Source organism: Ursus arctos, unplaced genomic scaffold (genome assembly GCF_023065955.2).
Source record: "Ursus arctos isolate Adak ecotype North America unplaced genomic scaffold, UrsArc2.0 scaffold_21, whole genome shotgun sequence".
Lineage (NCBI taxonomy): Eukaryota > Metazoa > Chordata > Mammalia > Carnivora > Ursidae > Ursus > Ursus arctos.
The window spans coordinates 42885147-42906175 of NW_026622886.1; the positions used below are offsets into that span (position 1 = coordinate 42885147).

The 21029-nt window shown below is 39.9% G+C and overlaps 1 protein-coding gene across 3 annotated transcripts in view; it reads right to left on the reverse strand.

Annotated features, from left to right (window-relative positions):
* MSRB3 (methionine sulfoxide reductase B3) overlaps positions 1-21029 on the reverse strand; it is a 164722-nt gene that overhangs the window by 82216 nt on the left and 61477 nt on the right. For all 3 annotated transcript variants that reach the window (XM_044384635.3, XM_026500099.4, XM_048218104.2), the window contains one exon: positions 2187-2215. In XM_044384635.3, the coding sequence (XP_044240570.2) occupies positions 2187-2215 (29 nt within the window). The remainder of the gene's footprint in view (positions 1-2186; positions 2216-21029) is intronic.

Below are 21029 nucleotides of genomic sequence, written 5' to 3' on the forward strand. Positions count from 1 at the left end.
TTCCTACATTTAAAAATCTTACTTTGTCAGGAACACTGTCACAGCTGTATACAACATTAAGCAGAGCTAGTTTACTTTCTGTATTTGATGAACAATAGAAAATCTGAACCTATTAAAGTCATACATTTAATTGTTCCAATATGCCATCCTATTTCTAACCAAATTTGCATGATATAGCATGCCAAAGAACACAGTTCTAGCTTCCTTTGTCATGATTCCCTCATCCGATACTAAGCTAAAAGAGGTTATAAGAAAACATAATTACCTGTTTCTTAATTTGAAACCATCTGAATTCTTTCCACAACATATTTAAATTCAAAATTAAAAGAATAAATAAACTTTTAATCAGTATTTCCCGTAAGATTTTTCAGAGTACAGAACTTTGTAGTTTTCAAAGACATGCAGATGTTGTCCATCATAAACATTTTTTTAAAAATTAGGACTTGGAAAAAATAAGAATCATGAACAAATCTTTGGTCACAAGAGTGAAAGATGTGTGTCTGGACAGATGTTATAACTATCACTACAGGAATTTAGCAGCACACTTTAATTTGGATTTGAAAATTCAACATAAATTTTCTGACTTTGACAACAGCTGCCTAATATTTCAATTTTATACACGATTTCCAGGTTTTCCCTTCAAAAGGAAGCTGGTGGACTTTTTCATTTTTAAGAGCTATGTTCCAGATCCTTTCCCCTAAAACCAGTTTCTGACCTGATGTTTAGGGAATTAAATAAGATCATAACAAAGTAGGCTCTTAATAAATATTTGGTGACTTACTGGCAATGATAGAAAAAGACACCTAACACTTTGATGTAAAAATTCATATTCCATCAACTTTCTCCATTTATTTTTTATTATACTTAAAGATTTTAATATTTAAAAAAGTGACAAAGACTTTTCACCATATTTTGAGTCACCTCCTATGAGTCAATAAAAAGTCAAATCATTGATATAATGCCACCCTGCCTTTAGGCTCCATTTAGTCAATATTGTAAACCAGAAATGTTTATCTTATGCTCTTACTGTCAGGTGTGATTCAGAAGCCCAAGAACACAGAGAACGGACAGACTTCTGGAATCATGGTTCTCAAATTAGGCGAAATTGTTAACTCAAATGTACAGACTTCATATTTAAAGAGTCTCATCAAGTTGGAGACATTCATAAAAGTATGCAATAAAAGAAAGATGAGGCTTTTAAAGACGAAAAGCACGTTAGCTCCCTAACGTCACAACCAAAAAGAATATATATAGTCCTTGGTTCCTTTGCAAGCATAATAAACAAAACTTTTTTCAAAAATTAAAACATAATGGAACTCAAAGAATGCTACTTTTAAATTCAATAAATTATATGTTTCCTTGCAAATAATTTTCTCCTGGAATTGAAAATCAATGTTTATTTATCTATTAACAGTTCACTAAAGGTCATAATTCCCTTGTATGGATATGAGACAATTTTTGTGCTTTAATTATAAACACCATTAGTCACTGTGGAGCACATAAATGTCAGCAAATGACATAAAGACACAGTCTAACCTAAGGATTATATGGCTACATTCTTGCTTAATGAAAAGAAGACATCTAATGAGGTTTGATATGCCACTGTTTCTGAAAATGTAAATTTTGTCTTGATAGATACCAAATAATGGCTTAAGGTGACCTTAGTTTTCCATTACCCCCCCAACAAAACAAATTTTTAAAAAACTAACAAATCATAGACCAATTTCTCTTTCTATTGGCTAAAACTCTTTATAGTTTTCTGGATTAGTGCTTGCTTCAGCAGCACATAAACTATAGTTTGCTGTATTAAATGTGTTTATTACCCACATTTGATGAAAAGTTATTTGCACATAATCTTCAAATCATTCAGGATACTTTATCTACTCAGAGAATAATATTCTGTTTTGAGCAATAAGTATGTACAATTCTTACTTCTGCTTTTAAAATGAAACTCTGCAGATATAGGGCATTTAATGTTTACTGCAGAACTATCAAGCATCCCAGAGTGAACATCTCAAGTTATGATTCCAAGCAGCCAATAGCCCTGCTTTGAGGTGGGGTTCATGTTTTGAAAAGAGGCTGCCTAGTCTGTTTAAAATCAAAAAGGTTCTTGATCTGATGAGTTACTTCTCAGAGAATAATGTAAATAAAATATACTCAGAATAACATTACTAATGTAAACATACCTGAACCGGAGTCAAACTTGCTTTCTGACCTGCAAAGAGAAAGAAATTTTTTACAACATAAAAATTGTTTATTAAAGAGCAACTGATACTTTGTGGGAGGGGTTGCAATGATCATAGATTTCAGTACTTTTGGTCAACAAGGAAAATCGCTTTTTAAAATGTAAATACATATCTATTTTAACTATTATTATGTATTAGATATGCACTAAAATGTAAATACATATCTATTTTAACTATTTCAGATGTATGCAGTATCCTAGGTCCCCTAAACATGCACATTATCTGTAGAGATAGCACAGATTTTAATTTGTTTCGAGGGAAGGAGAATAAATTATGGACCCCCAAAAAAGGCAGATTAAGTTGTTTCCGTAATACAGTAGAACAATAAAAAACTCAAATTTAAATTTATCCTCTTTCCTTATTATTAAAGATTTTCAATTATTCCACACCAAGTACTTTTTCACTGAGTTCTTCACCGAGTAAATGAACCTAGTAACCCCATACATTTAATAAGAAGGAGAAAAAAAAAATCTGAGCCCTTGTGGGAACATGATGTTTCAGATATAGGTTAATACTGGTTGTAAATTCAGAAGCCTTTGAAGCTCTCAGCTCGGCTGTGGGAAAACTTCTGCTGGGTAATTACTCTCAAGATGCTGCTGGTGTGCTGTCAAGCAGAATTAACCCTGTGACTAGGCCTATCTACACAGGCTACTATAAGACAGCATTGTCTATATCTAGCTCTCAAACCAATTAGTGGGCATGCTCCAGTCGGATTTATATCACACATTAACAATCAATAGTATATATGTTCACAGCTGCCACAGCAAGATACAAGAACCCACCAGCAGGAGTCCTGTTAAGGGATGTTACATTGACAGAGAAGACTTTTTTTTTTTTCCTGGGGAAATGTAGTTAACTAAGTGGGAAAGGAGATTTCTTTGAAATTATGCCAGGGTACCAAAGCACTTTTGGAAGCAGTGGCTTTCTTTACCTAAATTAGTTTCGAGAGAAGTCATCAAAGGGGAGAGGGGGAAAGGAGAAGCAAGAAGCAGCTTCCTTTGTCATAAAAACCCATTTTCTCAAGTATTCTCAAGTGAAGTTTCACCTGATACTTAAACTAAGTCAATAAATGTAAAAAAAAAAAAAAAAAAAGTATTCCGACCACCATGGTTATCAGTAACCAGCGCCGCGAGCCAGGTGCACATTTCCCCCAAGCTCTGGCTAACCACCGTCCTCCCCTCAACCCTTCTCGTACCTGTCCCTGACTACCATTTCATGTGCAGACCATTTTTGCTTTTTGTCCTCTCTCCTGTTCTGGAAAGCCCTGCCATGTGCCCTCTTCTTTGTTTCCAGCACCCCTGCGCTGCCGTCTAAGGGACCCTTGCCCCACGTCCTGCTGGTTTCCTTGCCTATCTTCCCCACTGGCCACAGCACGTACAGGGCGCCTGGTGCTTGCACGCAACAAGGCTCTGTCGAGGGGAACTTCTGCCGCCACATGGCCTGCTCACAGGCATAAGAGGGGTTCTCCCTTCTGTCAACGGTTCCCTCCCCTTCTGTGCTGAAAGGCATTCTCTCTTTTTTATATAAAATAATTTTTTATTATGTTATGTTAGTCACCATACAGTATATCCTTGGTTTTTGATGTAATAAAAAATAATAAATAAATAAATAAATAAATAAATAAAAGGCATTCTCTCCAGCGGCCTGAAACCAGGCTGCTGCGGGAGTGACTCCTCTCTGCTGTATGTTCAGTATCCGGGTTTCTGCAGGGCCCTCCGCCCTTCTGCAGAGAAGTGCTCGGGGACAAAATAAATGTCCTCCTTCAAGTCGGTGCCCTGCTTTCCTGCGCTTGCAATCAAATATACGGAAGGGAGGAACTACATCCTCTACCGTCTGTCTTCTTTTCCTGATCTCCCACTACAGTCACTCCTTGAGCCACTACGAAGCGTCCTTGCTAAAGTTTATCAGTGGCTTCCTATCGCTAAGCCCAAAAGCCCTGTTACAGTCTCGACTTTATTAAGCCTCTCTCCAGCTAACAAGCAATACTACCTGAGGTTGTCCCGGGACCTCAAATGGTGTATGTACTAAGCTGAATTCTATTTCTTTTCCCTCAACTATAATTCCCTGCAATACAGCATTGAAATTGGATATCACGACATTGTTCCAGTTTTCCTCTGCACCCCCAGAATCAAATTAGTCACCAAGACCTGTTGATTCTACTAACTTCCCCTCCTCTCTGTTCTCACTTTTACCATCTTTGAGCCTATCTTTGGCTCAGAATCTCATAACCAGTATCCCGCCCTCCCTTCCAATCTATTATCCCATCAGCGGCCGGAAGTTTCCCAAACACGAATCTGATCACATTACCACTAGAGCAGAGCTTTCCAAACTTGGGTCACAAATTGACCCAATAGTGGATTATAAAATCCATTTGGTGGATTACAACTAGCATTGTTTTAGAACTAAAATGGAATAGAAAAGAAGACAAATGCACTTCACATATTGCGAGTACGTGCAGTTCTGTGCCCCCTTCAGGTACATGGATGTGCATTTGTGTGTGTGCGTGGTGGCACACGTGTGTGCTGGGCAGTACCACCCTCACAAGTGAGCAAAAAGCCTCTGCTCGGGCCTTCCTCTGGCTGTGTCTTCCTCTCCACCAGGCAAGGAGTCCCTTCTATCTGAAGTTCCAAGTACCAGGGTCCCCAGCATTCTCCACCCAAATGGCCTTGAGCGGGCTTCCTCAGCCTGGGTGGGCCCTTCTTTAAGTCAGGTTGTGCGACTAGTGTGTGTGTGCCTCCAGCCCAAGGGGTGGCCAAAAGCTGTTGCTGGAAGGAGAGAGATTGGACTTGAGGGCAGAAGGAAGGGCAAACAAAGAAGATAGGGGAAGATGCCTTCCCTCGTCTTCCACACTTCTGCTCAGAGAATTCTCAATTCAGACCCTTCCGTGAGAGTGGGGAGCTGGAGTACCAGGGGCCGGAGGCTGCCCCTCAGACTGGCATGGTCGGTCTAGATGGCCTTGGAACCCGGGTGCCTGGTTGGTAGGGACAGGGAAGGGGCAACCATAGGACAGACAGAAGAGCTCTTCTGCCCCATAAAGAAGAAAACAAAGGAGGTGTTCTCTGACAGACTCCATAGCCATTGGGAGAAAAGGCTGAGGGAGCCTTCTCCTCCTTCCCTCCGCTTGGCCTAGTTGCCATCGTCCTGCGTTTCCTCGGGGTGAATGACAGTCTTTTGGTGGAAGTCTAAATCAACTTTAAATGTGCGCTATTCTCAGTTATTTGGTTTCAGTGGTTTTACACACAATTTTCACTGTTTTTGTTATAAGGTACATTTGTCAAAGTAGGTTGGTATATCCTTTTGTAATAGCTTATTGCCTTGATTTATAACTTCTTAAATAATTAGCTATCTTGTATCCCCATTTGTCCTCTTGCCCAGGGCATGCAAATGGTAGGACCAGCCTGGTGATAAATCATCATGTAAAAAGGTATGTCTTACTACGGGTCGCAGACAAAAAAGTTTCAAAGCTACTGATTGAGGGATATCAAGTTCGCACTCCTGTGCATGATGTCTCAGGGGCCCTGGTCCCAGGTCTCCCACTCCAACTCTACCCACACTGTATATCCTTCACTCTCACCAAATGAAACTGTTGCCATATTATTAGCCTGCATCCAGCGCCCTCAGCCTCCAATGCCCTTCCGCCAGCTCAGGACTGACAAGCTCTTACTCAACTACGAAGACTCACTCAATTCCGGCAGCACCCTGCCTGGCCCCCTTGCCTCCCAGAGCTCCTTGCTTGCCCCTCAGTTACTGCACGGTGTGGGGCCTGGCACAGAAACCCCCACACTGTGTGTCAGAGACACTAAGCTCAGAGAGATGTAGGCCGGGTCTGGTCCATCTTCATATTCCCAGAACTTACTACAGCATGTGGCATTTAAGAGTTATTTTAAATGTGTAGTAGGGGGGCGCCTGGGTGGCGCAGTGGTTAGGCGTCTGCCTTCGGCTCAGGGCGTGATCCCGGCGTTCTAGGATCGAGCCCCACATCAGGCTCCTCTGCTAGGAGCCTGCTTCTTCCTCTCCCACTCCCCCTGCTTGTGTTCCCTCTCTCCTGGCTGTCTCTCTCTGTCAAATAAATAAATAAAATCTTTAAAAAAATAAAATAAAATAAAATAAAATAAAATAAAATGTGTAGTAGGAATTAACACACGAACACATGAATCTGTAAGGCTAAAAACAGGTACAGTGGCCAAAAACTCAATAAGATGCCTCTTTTGAGATGCAAAAAATCATATCAAAAAACTCTTATTCCTCAGACTATCTTCTCTTCTCCAGAGATACCTGGTCAATATATAAAATATACACATAAAGTGCAGAGAAAACATCTTCACAAACTAATTAATGACGTCAGGTATCAGTTAAAAAACAAGAATGTTTTTAGAATTCTCGGACACAGCACTGAACCTTCAAAAAACACACAACTACTCTATTAATAATTAAGACTTAACAGTAGAGCCAATACTATCACTTTGGGGGTTAAGGAAAGTTGGTCCTGTGGTATAAGTTAATTAAGATTTCTCAGATTTTACATACACACATACACATACAAGACACAAAGTATGTCTCTATTGTACTGTGGACTATGATCATCTCTACTTCTAAATCCTCTTTTAAAAAGTAAGTAAAGTACAGGGGCGCCTGGGTGGCACAGCGGTTAAGCGTCTGCCTTCGGCTCAGGGCGTGATCCCGGCATTATGGGATCGAGCCCCGCATCAGGCTCCTCCGCTATGAGCCTGCTTCTTCCTCTCCCACTCCCCCTGCTTGTGTTCCCTCTCTCGCTGGCTGTCTCTATCTCTGTCGAATAAATAAATAAAATCTTTAAAAAAAAAAAAAAGATAATTACAGATAGGAACAAACAAATGGCAAGTGTGAAAAAAAAAATTCCCACATAATGTAGATTATACTAGGAAGGCAAAAAGGGACGTTCATTGATTCATTCCAAACCATGTATGATGTGCATATTTTCAGTAGTATATTAAGCTAGATGACAGGAATATAAAAATGCATGAAGTAAGGTTATGTGGAGTATAAGATGCATAAACAGAATTGTGTCTGCACAGACATCCATTTAACCCCTTGATTACATACTCACATCTAAGCTAAAACTACTCAACTAGTTCCCTTGGCAATCGCCAAAAGATGGCGAATACAGCACACTCTGCTATGTCTTCCAATTTCCATTCTCCACTTTTTTATTCTAGAAACAGACTCTCCGAGTTTTCAATAGGCACATGGGCTGCCTAAGTAAGACAAAGTTCCCACAATATTTCCTGCCTTTCTTGTAGCTGGTTGTGACCATGTGACTAAATTCTTGCCAAAAGGATGCAAGCAGAAGTGATGGGTAGAGCATCTGAGTCATGCCCTTCCACGGAGCTGCATCCCTCTCTTCTTCACACTGACTGGAATGTAGATGTGATTCCAGGAGCTGGAGCAGCCGTTCTTAGATCATGAGAGAGAAGCTGATATCAGAGTATCAGCCTTCTACCAGCCCTTGTGCTGACGGTACACACACGTGTAGCACCGTATCACCCCTGTTACCATGTTTAAGCCGCTATTATTTCGGAGCACCTGTAACAATATTACCACACTAAAAAAGGCTTAAACTAAAACTCCAAGTTTTTCAACCTGAATAGTTTTTATGAATTTGTAGTTGCTAGGAGAATTTAAGTATCATTACTATTCTTTTCAATAATTAAAATATATAATGAATACACTCTTTTATTAACAGAACTGTAGATCTTCAAAAGAGGGTGGTTTTAGACTTTGGTTGAGTTCTATAGTCCTGCACAAATTTATAAAACTACTCTTTTCTATTTATAGGAAATAACCTAGTGTCCAGGAAAGTTCTGTGTATTGAAGTCAAAAGTGTTTATTTATTGATTATTTTTAAAAATTATATTGTCTCTTATGAGGAACCCATAAAGTGTCAGAGAAACTGCTTTTTGCTTAATGTTCAAATGAATTAAAAAATTTTTAATGAGAACCATGTAGTATGAGCTGCATGAAGTTGATGGAGTCAGGGTGCCAAAAGGTTTTAGGTAACATGTAGAAAAGTGAGAGTGCCGTTCTCAGTGCTTTCAACTGATGTCAATCTAAGATGCTAGCCGCAGAAATTAGTAGAGGAAGAAGAAGGAGTAACAGACTGATATATGACAACTCCATACCCAGGATTTTCTAGAATAGTCCAGGTCAAATAACCTGTTCTGTTGTCCCCTTAGAGCATAGAAAATTTTCAGAAATCTCAATATTTCAGGAACCTACTTATAAGCTGAAGAATTTCTTCTTCCTCTTAAGGTAATTCAAAGGCCTTCATCAAACTAAGGGCTAGTAATAATAGCGGTGAATATCTGTGCCCCTTCCTCCAGCTACATAAATATAATAAGCTTCCTCCGCTTGGGATGCCTCCTCCCCAGCACCTCATTCTAGTATCCCTTAACCCCTCTGCCTGCTTACCTTCTAAAACTCTCTCCACCTACTAGCTCCATCATCATCAATGCTTTTCAAAGGCGTGGCCAGACGGCATTAAAGCCCCTGAGTTTATACCCGTACAGCACCAGCTGTTCCTTCTCTGCACTCATCAGATTTGCAAGCCCGCATCTGTTCCTGTGGTTATTTGGCCATACGGTAAAAGAGTTCAACAACTGTAGCAGACACTCTCTGTTGCCTATCTGACAGCCAGTCTGCCTTTTCCCGGACGACAGAATTCCAGTTCTGGAAAGGTGTTCAAGCTGTGTCCATCCCAGGAAAGCATCATTATTAGGCTCCGCCAATTCTGGTTGTCCCCCTCTCCCTTGTCATTGGCTGGTTCCAGGACAGGCAGGTAGCCCAGTTCCGAGCAGTGAGAGGTACCGGGAGGTCTGCGGGGACATTTCTTGGAAAGATTTTCCTCCATGAAACTGACAGGGGTGATTTAGGTCTCGAGAAGGCCCTTTTCCTACTTTCTCTCTCCCCCTGTTCTCTGCCTTTGAGGTTATTATTTAAGGCTGGGACACTTAGAACCACTATAGCAATCTTGTAATATTGAAGGGAAGGCCAAGAGAATCACAGAAATGCCAACACAGATATCACTCCAGTTGCAGAACAGCCTTTCTCTAGAGTTCGTGTTGAGTTAGTCAAGTCTGTCATTGTTAAGCCACTTTTACTGGGGTAGTTCTGTTACTTTTAACCCAAAATATTCTGATACTGTAACCAAAGCAGTACTAGGTTATGAGGTATCTACTTATATCGTGTTTAACACTTCAGCCTCTATGTTACATTTTGATGATATGATGCTATAAATACATAAGGCAGAAAAATACACAGGAAAAAATAAATTTAAATGTTGAAAGACACATCAGCTACCACAACTAAAAACTGAGACAATGTACAAATAAAAGGTGTCCATTAACTTCAGGCTCAATTTTTTTTTTTTTGAAACTGACAAAAATAAATCAAACAACCCATAAATTTAGAAATCAAAATAGCCAAAGAGCAGCAAACATGAGGAAGCTTGCTTGAAGATGCCTCGCATGAGCCTGTTAACCAGAAACTCAGATTCGGTTACTGTGAGGCGTTACTGACAGACTCTTCCATTGGGCACCGCACTGCACTGCAGGCAACGTGCCGTGTAAGCTCGCGCTCCCCACGGGCACAATTCCGCTTCCACTGGTATTGTTCGGTCTTTTGTGTTTTCCTTGTAACCTGTCACTGAGATCACTGCCACCTTGATATGTTTGTTGGCGATTTTATGCAGCAGAGTGGTAGAGTTTATGAAGCACTTAATATTGAGGCGATAATGGTAGAAAAGCCAGCCAATGGAGACAGAAAGACCAGAGCCCAGCTCAGGTCTACCCCTTGCTACCCTATGTGACTCTGGAGAAGGTAATTACTGCTGTAAGTCTCGGTTTCACTCTTTATAGGATGGAAGGAATATATTCACCTTTTATCATTCCTGTGTGTAATACTATGAAGTTCCTAGGTCAGGCTCTGGCATGTATTATAAGTCGAGTAAAAAGTAGGTTTTTATCTAAGCAAAGATACTAACTAAAGTTGACCTATGGCTACAAGTACAACTTGCAATATTTTGGTTAATATAAACACACCATATTATTAACAGAATGTATTATTCTCCTTGTGATCTTAGTTGGGATACGATTCTAATACGAGTGCCAAAATGATCTAACAAAAAATAAGAGAGGATAGCAATAAAGATAACTGAAGAAACTGGAAATATTTAAGACAGAAAGCAAATGCAAAAAAATATAAATGATCTGTTTACACAACATAGAGAAGAAATCTTATTTGTCCTTAAAACACAAGCGAAACATTTTCTAAAATACTTGCACAATTCGAGGCACCTGGGTGGCTTAGTTAAGAATCTGCCTTTGGCTCAGGTCATGATCCCAGGGTCCTGGGATCAAGCCCCATGTCAGGCTTTCTGCACAGAGGGGAGCCTGCTTCTCCCTCTCCCTCTGATCTCTCCCCCCTCTCTCTTTCTCTTTCAAATAAATAAATAAAATATTTTTAAAAATAAAAATATAAAATAAAAAAATAAAATAGTTGCACTATGCACTCACCAACACATAGCATTAAGAATCAAGAGACCTGGAATCAAGTTCAGAAACCAGGAAAAGTCATTTAACTTATGAGCTCCATTCTCCTCATTAGTAAAATGAAGCGTTTGAAATAAATCAGTGTTGCTCCATACAAACTACTCCGTGGAGAGGTAAGCTGTCTCAGCTTTTCTGTAGTTCCCAAGAATAAAGAAAAGGAGAAGGGGAAAGGGGAGAACAGAGGAAAAGTGAGTGTGAGGTGATAAAAATTTCCATCTGTGCAACTCAAACTACAGACGAATAAGACTGAAAAAACAGACAATTCTTAGGGCCGTTTTTGGCTCCCAGGTTCCACAATTGTTTCCTAGGCCATATTGATAACTGCCTTCTTTAAATTCCAGTATGATTTCCTGTCTGTATAATTACAGCACTTAATCAGATGTTTCCTTTAAAATAATTTAATTGTTTCTTGTGTATATTTATATCTCGAGAAAGAATAAAACCTCTAAACTAAAGCTGCTTTAGCTATGGGGAATAAATTCAAAGCACTAAAGAAACAGTGTTAAAGGGATAGAGGACACCTTCTTCATATTATGAGCTGACGTGTGTCCTCCCAAAATTCTTGTGTTGAAGTTCTAACCCCGAGTATTGTGACTGTATTTGAAAATAGGGTTTTAAAGAGGTAATTAAGTTAAAATGAAGTTCATTCAAGTGGACCCTAATCCGGCACGACTGGTGTCCTTATGAGAAGAGGAAACAAGACACAGACGCACTGGGAAGGAAGACCATCTGAAGACACCGGGAGAAGACAGTCACCCACAAGCTAAGCACAGAGGCCTCAGAAGAAACCAACCCGGCTGACAGCTTGATCTGGGACTTGTAGGCTCCAGAGCTGTGACTCAGTAAATGTCTGTTGAAGCCTCCCAGTCCGGGGCACTCTGTTACGGCAGCCCTCGCAAACCACCACGCTTCGTTTCTGCTTCAGCCAGATAGACAGCAACCTCAAACCTCCAATGAAAGCCACAAGCCCAGAAATTGGCTGGAAATAAAAATGTCTCCAGCCCTTATACACTTTAACCCATTTTAGGTACAATATAATTTCGATTTCTCTATTCTCCCTATTTTTAACCACATTCGGCCAAAATGCTTTACCTGCATTTTGACCACAGGGCAGCTGCCCCCGCAAATTACCAGAGACCACCAGTAGGCACACATAAGACCCTGATCAATGGGCTCTTTGTCTCATCATACCGCTGGCGGAGAATGTTTCCAATGGTTTCGCCTGGTCCTTTAGCACTGGTGCTGTGTACATGCTTGGCCCGTGCTCTCTGGGGGATGAGGCCGACTTGGGAGGTGGTAAAATTTATTGCTCTACATCAATTTTATAAATAATATTTGTTTTCTTATTTTCCCTGGAAATTTTCATTTCTCCTCTAGGTTGTAATCAGAAGTAGAACAATGGGAGTTGTGGCTAGCAGGTTAGTGCTAGACACAATAAATGGCAGATCCTAAAATTTTTGGGAGACGACAAAAGAAACTCCACCAAGGGCGATCCAGAGCTGATGAGTGTAGAGGCAAAGACGCTACGCACCTCGACAGACTCTGAGGATGTCAGTGGGAGATGCAGAGGTGAAAGAATACCGTCCTCCGCGCTTTACAGAACCCGAAGTACCTCATTAGGGCCTCACTGCACCATCGTTTTATAACACAATGCTTAAAAACACGTATGTTTAAAAACTATGTTAAATATAATATTTAATATTAATAATGATAGCTATAAGCCATGAAATTAATCATTTAATTATGCTACTTAGTAAGACACAGAAGTATGTTATTTAGACAGGATTTTATTTTTAAAATTATTAGTTAATAATTTTAGGGTTAAAATACATGTTTTAGTTGTCTAGAGAATATGTTTATCCAAAGCCCTTCATTTCCCAGATATCACTAAATACAAACAGAAGAAGCAACACAAAATTAGGAAGAGAAAAGCATAAAGAAGCATAAAGAGACCATGGAGAAAATATCTAATTGTCAGTGTTAAGTGTGTTTATTCCTAATCTACAAAGCACTAAAAAAAGTCATTTAGATCTTAAAAAATCAGTTGTGTTTTTTATTTGCAAAGGAAAGATAATAATATCTGCTACTCTATATAGTTCTTTTTTTTTTAAGATTTATTTATTTGAGAGAGAGCGAGAGCACTTGAGTGGAGGGGAGGGACAGAAGGAGAGAGAGAATTTCAAGTAGACTCCCCGCTGAGCCAGAATCCCACCCTGGGCTCAATCTCACAACCCTGAGATCATGATCTGAGCTGAAACCAAGAGTCGGACTCTTAATCAACTGAGCTACCCAAGTGCTCCCAGATCTCAGCTTTAAAAGCCATTATAAGGAGTTGTGATTTTTAAAGATAAATCATCAGAGATTTTAAAAAACAAATTATAATCTGATTTAAATTATTTAAATTTTTACTCTGCTTTGTGAAAAAGGAACTACAATGGAACAACAACCAAAACAGAGAGCCCACCTGGCACCCAGATCTTGGTTTGTTTGTTTGTTACGATTTTATTTTACTTAATTACTTATTTATTTATTTATTTATTTATTTATTTATTTGAGGCAGGGTGGGGGTGGGGGAGGGGGTGAGGAGCAGAGGGAGAGGGACAAGCCGACTCCGTGCTGAGCACAGAGCCAGATGTAGAACTCAATCCCAGGACTCTGAGATCATGACCTGAGCCAAAATCAAAAGTCAGATGCTTAACCGACTGAGCCACCCAGGCGCCCCCAGATCTTGTTTTTTGTGGGTTTTTTTTAAAAGATTTTATTTATTTATTTGACAGAGATAGAGACAGCCAGTGAGAGAGGGAACATAAGCAGGGGGAGTGGGAGAGGAAGAAGCAGGCTCCCAGGAGAGGAGCCTGATGTGGGGCTCGATCCCACAACACCGGGATCACGCCCTGAGCCGAAGGCAGACGCTCAATGACTGAACCACCCAGGTGCCCCTGGATCTTGGTTTTTAATACCATTCTCTAATAAAAGGAACGAGGGCTTGTTGGAGAAATGGATGATTCTAGAACTGGGGCAGGAAATATACAAGATAAACCTGGATTATCAAATAGTGCTAGAAAGCAGAGAAGGGCTCAAAAACAAACAAAAACCCCACATTGATGGGTATATCTCAAAGGGACACAGGAGGCAACTGAAAGAGCTCCCAATAGCCAAAGCTGGGACAATGTGAACAACAAAATCAATAGAGTGGCATTGGATTATAACCCAAGGTATAAACTAATATCCATGAGTGCATATTGACATAAGTAAAGGATTAATTAAATAAATGAGAGAAAAGACACACATTTCCCTTTGCAGAAGAATTCCAAATAATTTATATAGCTACTCTGCCCTCAAGATGAGGAACATAACTCCCCAGTCCTTAAGTGGGGGCTGTGCATCGTGACTTCCATCCAAAGACCACAGCATGGAAAGGGGGAAACAGAGTAATTTTGCAGTGGGGAAACCTAATAAACACTACCCCAGCCATGTGACCAAGGTCAATATTAAAAGTGATGTCATGTTGATAGTATGTACCCTTGATATAATGTGATTAAAATGGCACTTTATCTCTGTGATCTTCTACCCCAAAACACATAACCTCAGTCTAATCATGAGAAAAACATCAAACAAATCCCAATAGAGGGCCATCCTACAAAATACCAGACCAGTATTCCTCAAAACTTTAAAGGTCATCAAAAATAAGGATAGTTTGAGAAACTGTCACAGTCAAGAGAAACTAAGGACACATGATGACTAAATGTAATGTGGTACCCTGGATAAGATCCTGGAACAGTCAATGGACATTAGGTAAAAACTAAGGAAATCTGGGGGTACCTGGGTGGCTCAGTCAGTTAAGCATCCGACTCTTGATTTCTGCTCAGGTCATGAGATAGAGCTCCATGTGGGGCCTCAGTGCTCAGTGGGGAGTCTGCTTGAGATTCTCCCTCTCCTTCTGCTCCCCACCAGCCTGCACTCACTCGCACATGCTCTCTCTCTTTCTCTCAAATAAACAAATAAATTAAAAAAAAAAAAAACTAAGGAAATCCGAATAAAGTATGGACTTTACTTAATAAAAATATACTAATATTGGTTCATAAACTAACAAATATACTATACAAATGGAAGATATTAATAACAGGAGAAACGGGGTAAGAGAGTATATGAGATCTCTCTGTACAATCTCTTCAACTTTTCTGCAAATCTAAAACTGTTCAAAAAATAAAATCTAGGGGCGCCTGGGTGGCTCAGTTGGTTAACCGACTCAGTTGGCTCAGGTCATGATCCTGGAGTCCCAGGATGGAGTCCCGCATCAGGCTCCCTGCTCAGAGGGGAGTCTGCTTCTCCCTCTGGCCCTCCCTCCTCTCATGCTCTCTCTCTCAAATAAATAAATTAAATCTTAAAAAAAAAAATAAAATAAAATCTACTAAGGAAAAAAAAAGCCAAAGCAGAAAGATCATCACAGTAGTTCAGGTGAAAGATGATAAAGATAATGGTGAAGCAGTGGATATAATGAGGGCTCAGACTCAGAATATATTTTGAAAGTGCACAGTGCAAAATGTATTGGTAGATTAGATATGGAGTGTGAGGGAAAGAGAACAGTCAAGGATGACTCTCGGAATTTTTGCTCAAGTAACTAGGCAGATAATGAACAGGACCTTTGTTTAGTACTTGGGGAAACATGAGAAGAGTGGGTTGCTTCTGAATCATTTGCCACCTCTCTTTGTTGCTAATTCCTGGTTTCTCCGTGTGACTTGGTAGGATCAATAAAGCTTCAAGCTGTGTGGTTCCTCACAGGAATGCAGATTACTATAATTTTTTTAATCATAAAGATACTAAAAGCCTACTTTCTAATAGAAAAGTATATAACTGCCTTGAAAGAGAAGGTATAAAATGTTTCTTGACCTAACTTTGAAATAAAAATAAGTATTAAATCATTGGTTCCCTGGACCCAAATCAATGATTCTGGAAGACGTATGATTATCCGAACTACATCAAGCTTTTAAAAAGCACAGATTAAAGAGTTTGGAAATCTCTACATTTAAGTTCTCCAGATGATCCAGATGGTCCTACAAATCACTGACCTGAATGGCATTCCTTTAAAGCAAAGAAAACATCTATTTAAAATAACAAAGCATCCTACATTTCTAATTATTTCAATTTGTTTATATTAGTAGTTTCCAAAGTCACTCTTTGCCCAACAAGGAAGTAAAAACTTCCCATTGCTTTGGATAAACTTCCACACTCACAAGTTGTTACACATCACCATTAAAGAGTTACCTTTGTGGGAAGCACTGAGCTAAGCACCAAACAAGTGAAAAATCTGTCAGAAAAGACCCAGTCCCCAGGCAAAAAATCATACACCTGCCACTTTCTTGGTGAACTTACTAAAAATATCTGATTTTACAGCTATTGTTTCTGCTCACATGAATCCAACGATAAAACCTTAGATTTCATGAATTGCTCGGACTGTGCCAGCAAATCACCTCAAAAGATTCACCACTAAACTGATGTGTCTTATGTAAGTCAGTAAGTTTACACTCCATTACACCCCCAAGTAAAAATAATACGAAAGACAAACATTCTATATCAAAAAGCCTTCCCTCAAAGCTGGAGACGCTAGAGGATGTGAACTTTCATTAAGTCACAGTCCAAAGCATTTATGGAGTGCTCACTATGTGCAAAGCACTTGATTTGAAGGAAGAAGTCTTGTTTAAAGTAGCCATAATTCAGCCCATAAAGCCCTTCATAGTTTAAGATCAACAGTTCGAACCTCAATCAGAAGCAAATGGGTAGCTGGTTCATACTGGAGGAGGCAGGTGTAATTTGGTCAGTGCTGCTCAGTTTCTTACGTGGAATGGGCCTTTGCAGTTCGTGTAAATTCCCCTTCTGGGTGGTCTTCCAGAGCCATCTCAAAGAGGACCACAGAGGCACTGCTGTTAATTTATGCTTACGAAGACTATGAGTCATGCAGCTGCCATTAATACTATATACTTAAGTGAGTACATAAAAGTAAAATGTGCAAATCTCCAGCAGCATAAAGCCCACTTTCCTCAGAGCAGAAAACTGCAGCTAGAATGACCACTGAAAAACAACTCGAGGCACAAATGAACAAGTGTGGTTTGTTCTGAGCACAATGCAAGATAACAGAGATGATACATAAATAGCAGAAGGGTTCATGGGTTATACCATGACTATTAAATACAGTAACGACATAACAAATACAGTCATCTGCTTTGACTTGAACGGACTCTCCTTTCCTTCGTCTGCTCGCTGGTGGTGTGACCCGGTAAGATGTTCACATGGTGGAAGCAACAGTGGCGCTAACGAGAGCTGCCATGTGCTGAACCCTGCTCTACAGCAAAAGCAAGCACACGTTAACACTCACACACAGGCCAAACAACCCAGATCACCCGAGAAAATGAATAGTAAACATTCATCTCACAGACGGACAATTACTAACCTAAAAAAAGTCTTTTTACCTATCTCCCGAAAGAAAAAAATTAATCTTCTGGGGTTTTGGGGGGGTTGTTTTTTTCTGTTTAGAGGGAGAGAGAGAGTGCACGTGGGTCCGGGCGGGGGCGGGGGGGGGGTGGAAGGAGCTCAAGTCCTGATCCCAGGGTGCTGGGATCCAGCCCCACATCTACCCCACATCATCACATCATCGCCACATTGGGCTCCCTGCTCAGCGGGGAGTCTGCTTCTCTGTCTCCCGCTGCCCCTCTGCGCCCCCCCCCCCCGCTTGAGAGCACTCTCTCTCACTCTCTCCCTCAAAGAATCTTTTTTTTTTTTAATAATGATTTTTTATTATATTATGTTAGTCACCATACAGTACATCCCCGGTTTTCGATGTAAGGCTCGATGATTCATTAGTTGTGTATAACACCCAGTGCACCATGCAATATGTGCCCTCCTTACTACCCAAAATGAGCCACCCAGGTGTCCCTAATCTTCTGTTCTCAAGTTTACTATACCTAGTCTTTAAATCTCTTTCCCTCATCTCTAATACCTTAAATACATCCCTCTTTATACCTTTCTTCAATTTATCAAAAACATAAAATAAAAATTTCCCTTGAGTTTCCCTTCTCTCCAGTAGTAAGGGATTAGCCTCACCATTCCTCCCTTCACTATAATGACGTAACTACGATGACTATGTTTTCTGGGATTATTCCAATTTCAAATATTTTACATTATCTCCACTTCAGCTTGTGGTTTGAAAACATGAAATGGCATCCTAAAATCTTCACACTCTTACTTTCACTACGACTTCTACCAAAATTGTTCTCTCACAATTGCCAAGCCCAATGACTGGTTCTCATTCCTCTGAGTCTCTACAGCATTTTATAGCCTTGTTCATCCCTTCCGTGATTTCTAGACTTTGCTCTACATGGCACAGTGGCATTTCCTAATGTGTGTCATCAGTAATGTCAGTTGCACAGAATATTCCTAAAGTAAGATTCCGAGGTCAGACATTTCTGGAGATGCCTCACAGAACATTCTACTTCCAGAGCTCTACAATGAACTTTAGTGAATTGTATACTCCTTGGTTTTTACAATGAAGCAACCATTCGATTTATTTTAACTCTGTGCAAAGCAATCCTGTGTACTGATAGTCCACAGAACCCTCTTTTTTTCATGGAACACATATTAGCATGTTATGGAACTAGTCTTTTGCAGGACTGTTATTCTTTTTTTTTTTTTTTTTTTTTTTTTTTTTGCAGGAGTAGTATTCTGATCAAATACTCACCGGAATATACTGTGGGGAATATCAATGCACCTGAAATTTTAGGCTAAAACCTGAAATCTATCAGACTTCCAAAGTTGAATCAATCATCTTTTTTCCCAAGCCACATTTAAAACAGCAACTTAGGCTTTAGCGACAGTTTCTCACCAATCTTACACTCAGACAGGAGAGAAATCTTTTTAGCTCTTACTGTTTGGTGTTTGTTATCTACAGTGTTTGTCTGTAGTGTTTGTTCCCTCCCTCACGTGGCTATTGAGATCACCCTAAGGGAAATCTTTCTCAAGGCTCTTCTAAATTCATCGGAACCAAGCATAAGAGTTATTGGAAAGATTAAAAAGAGAGAGAGAGAGATTTTGGGCTCCACCATAATCTTGCTAAATCAGAATCTGGTGTGGGGGAGAGGCTTGGAATTTGTGGTTCTCATGGATAGCCAGATTTACAAACTGCTAAAGCAGACCACCAAGGCTCCATGCCTTTGCTCCTCCCTCTGAACTGGGCATTTCAGTTCCCTTCCATCATCCGTTCCAGGGACTGGCGCTGAGATCCCAAAAATCAGTTGCCCCTCCCTGAATGGGGTCCACTTTGTCTATAAGCCTTCGAAGTGGGGCTCTTATACTGAACTCCAGAGCACTCCAGATAGAGGCTGGCCAATTTGTGAGAGAGGATGGCTATCGATTAGCTATTGCCTCTTGGGTTTATGCTGGACATGCAAAATCAGTCTCCTCCTTATCCCACCTCCCACAGCAAATCACGACTCGCCGGCACCAGTCTGTTACAACCACTAGACACTAACCACCCAGCAAACAGACAAACAAACTCGCCAGAAGTTTCAAGCGTTATTTACCAACCAATCTTCTGGTCTCTGTTCCAAATCAGTGGCATGTCTTCCCATTTTCCAATGAACTTATAGTTCTGAAAGCTGCAATGTATGCCAATCCTTACAGTGCTTTAGTATCAACGCCTCACAGTTACAGTGTTTTTTCCACTTACAAAACATTTCAACACTATTTGCTTAATCTTCTCAAAAGTTCTCCTGACACAGGTATTATTCTCATCTTGCAAATGAGGAAATTAAGGCTCACAGAGGTTAAGTAGCTTATTTAAAGTCACACACAGTAAGTGGGGAAAGTTGTGACTTTAACCTCCCACGTCTTACACCTTAATCGTAGCTTGCTCTACTTTAAAATCCAACTAGAGTCACTTGGCCATCATCAGAAAATTAGCACCAATTAACACCAGAGTGCGATAGCTACCAGATGGTGAATTACTCAGCAAAAAGAATAATCAGCCAGAATACAGGGAGGTCTTATAACATAATATAGGAGCTGAGGAGTGGTGCCTCTGGGGACAGCCAGACCTGAATTTGTGTCCTAGCTCCGTCTCTTACTGCCAATGTTACTTCGAGTCAATCGCACACCCTTTGTGAGCTTTGATTTTCTATTCAAGTTGGAAGAAGAAAGGAGATAATTTTCTTTAATGTGCTTAGCGTAATGCCTGGTACATGGTAAGCCCTCAATCAATGTTTGCTTTTTTTTTTTTTAATCCTTCATTCAAACATGACGAACAGTTTAAGAAAGCAAGTCTGTTTAAAATAAATAAAAATCTTCTGAAATTGGTGTCCCATCCTTCATGAGTTACCTCCAGGTGTCTGGGAGTAAGACCACGTGAGGACCTATAGGAAGATAGATGGATGATAGCCATGAAGACAAAGAAAACCTGAATGATGTTTGAAGCTGTAGGCCAAGAGAAGTTAGTATATAGTAGGTTTGAGCAACGTTTAAGACCCAGGGGCCACCTTTCCTGGAATAGCATCATTATTACTTAGGGATAAAAGAGAAGGAAAAGAAAAGAAGCAGCAGCAACTTAGAAGAGAAGGGCAGTGGGTAAAGTATCTACTTACTATGTGAGCAAATTATTACATGGACAGGATGGATTTGAGCTCTCAGAAATAAATTGGGAATTACATTCTAGTTCATTCTTTCAAATTATCACTGGGGAAAGATAAATTTGGGGTGGAAAGCTGATGTTTTTAAAGTAAGTTTTTAAAATAAATTATTTAGGGGCACCTGGCCGGCTCAGTCGTGGGACTCTTGCTCCCAGGGTCATGAGTTCAAACCCCACATTTGGTGTGGAGCCTTCTTAAAAGAAATTTTTTTTAACAAAAAAATCTTTTTAAAATAAATAAATTGTTCAATGTCTGTAACACACTGAGTAAAGGTAAAATAATATTAAATATTTTTTTTATTACCCCAAAAATACATGTTCATCCTTAAAACAAATAGAAAGACAGACAAGAAAAAAAAAATTACCTATAATCCAAGCACCCAGAGATAACTACTATTAACATTTGGTACATAACTTTCTAAATTGCTTTATATTCATATATTGATAGAGATGTGTATTTTACAAATATGGAGTCATATGTAATTACTGTTTTGTAAATTTCTAAATTTGTTTTAAATTTCTTTC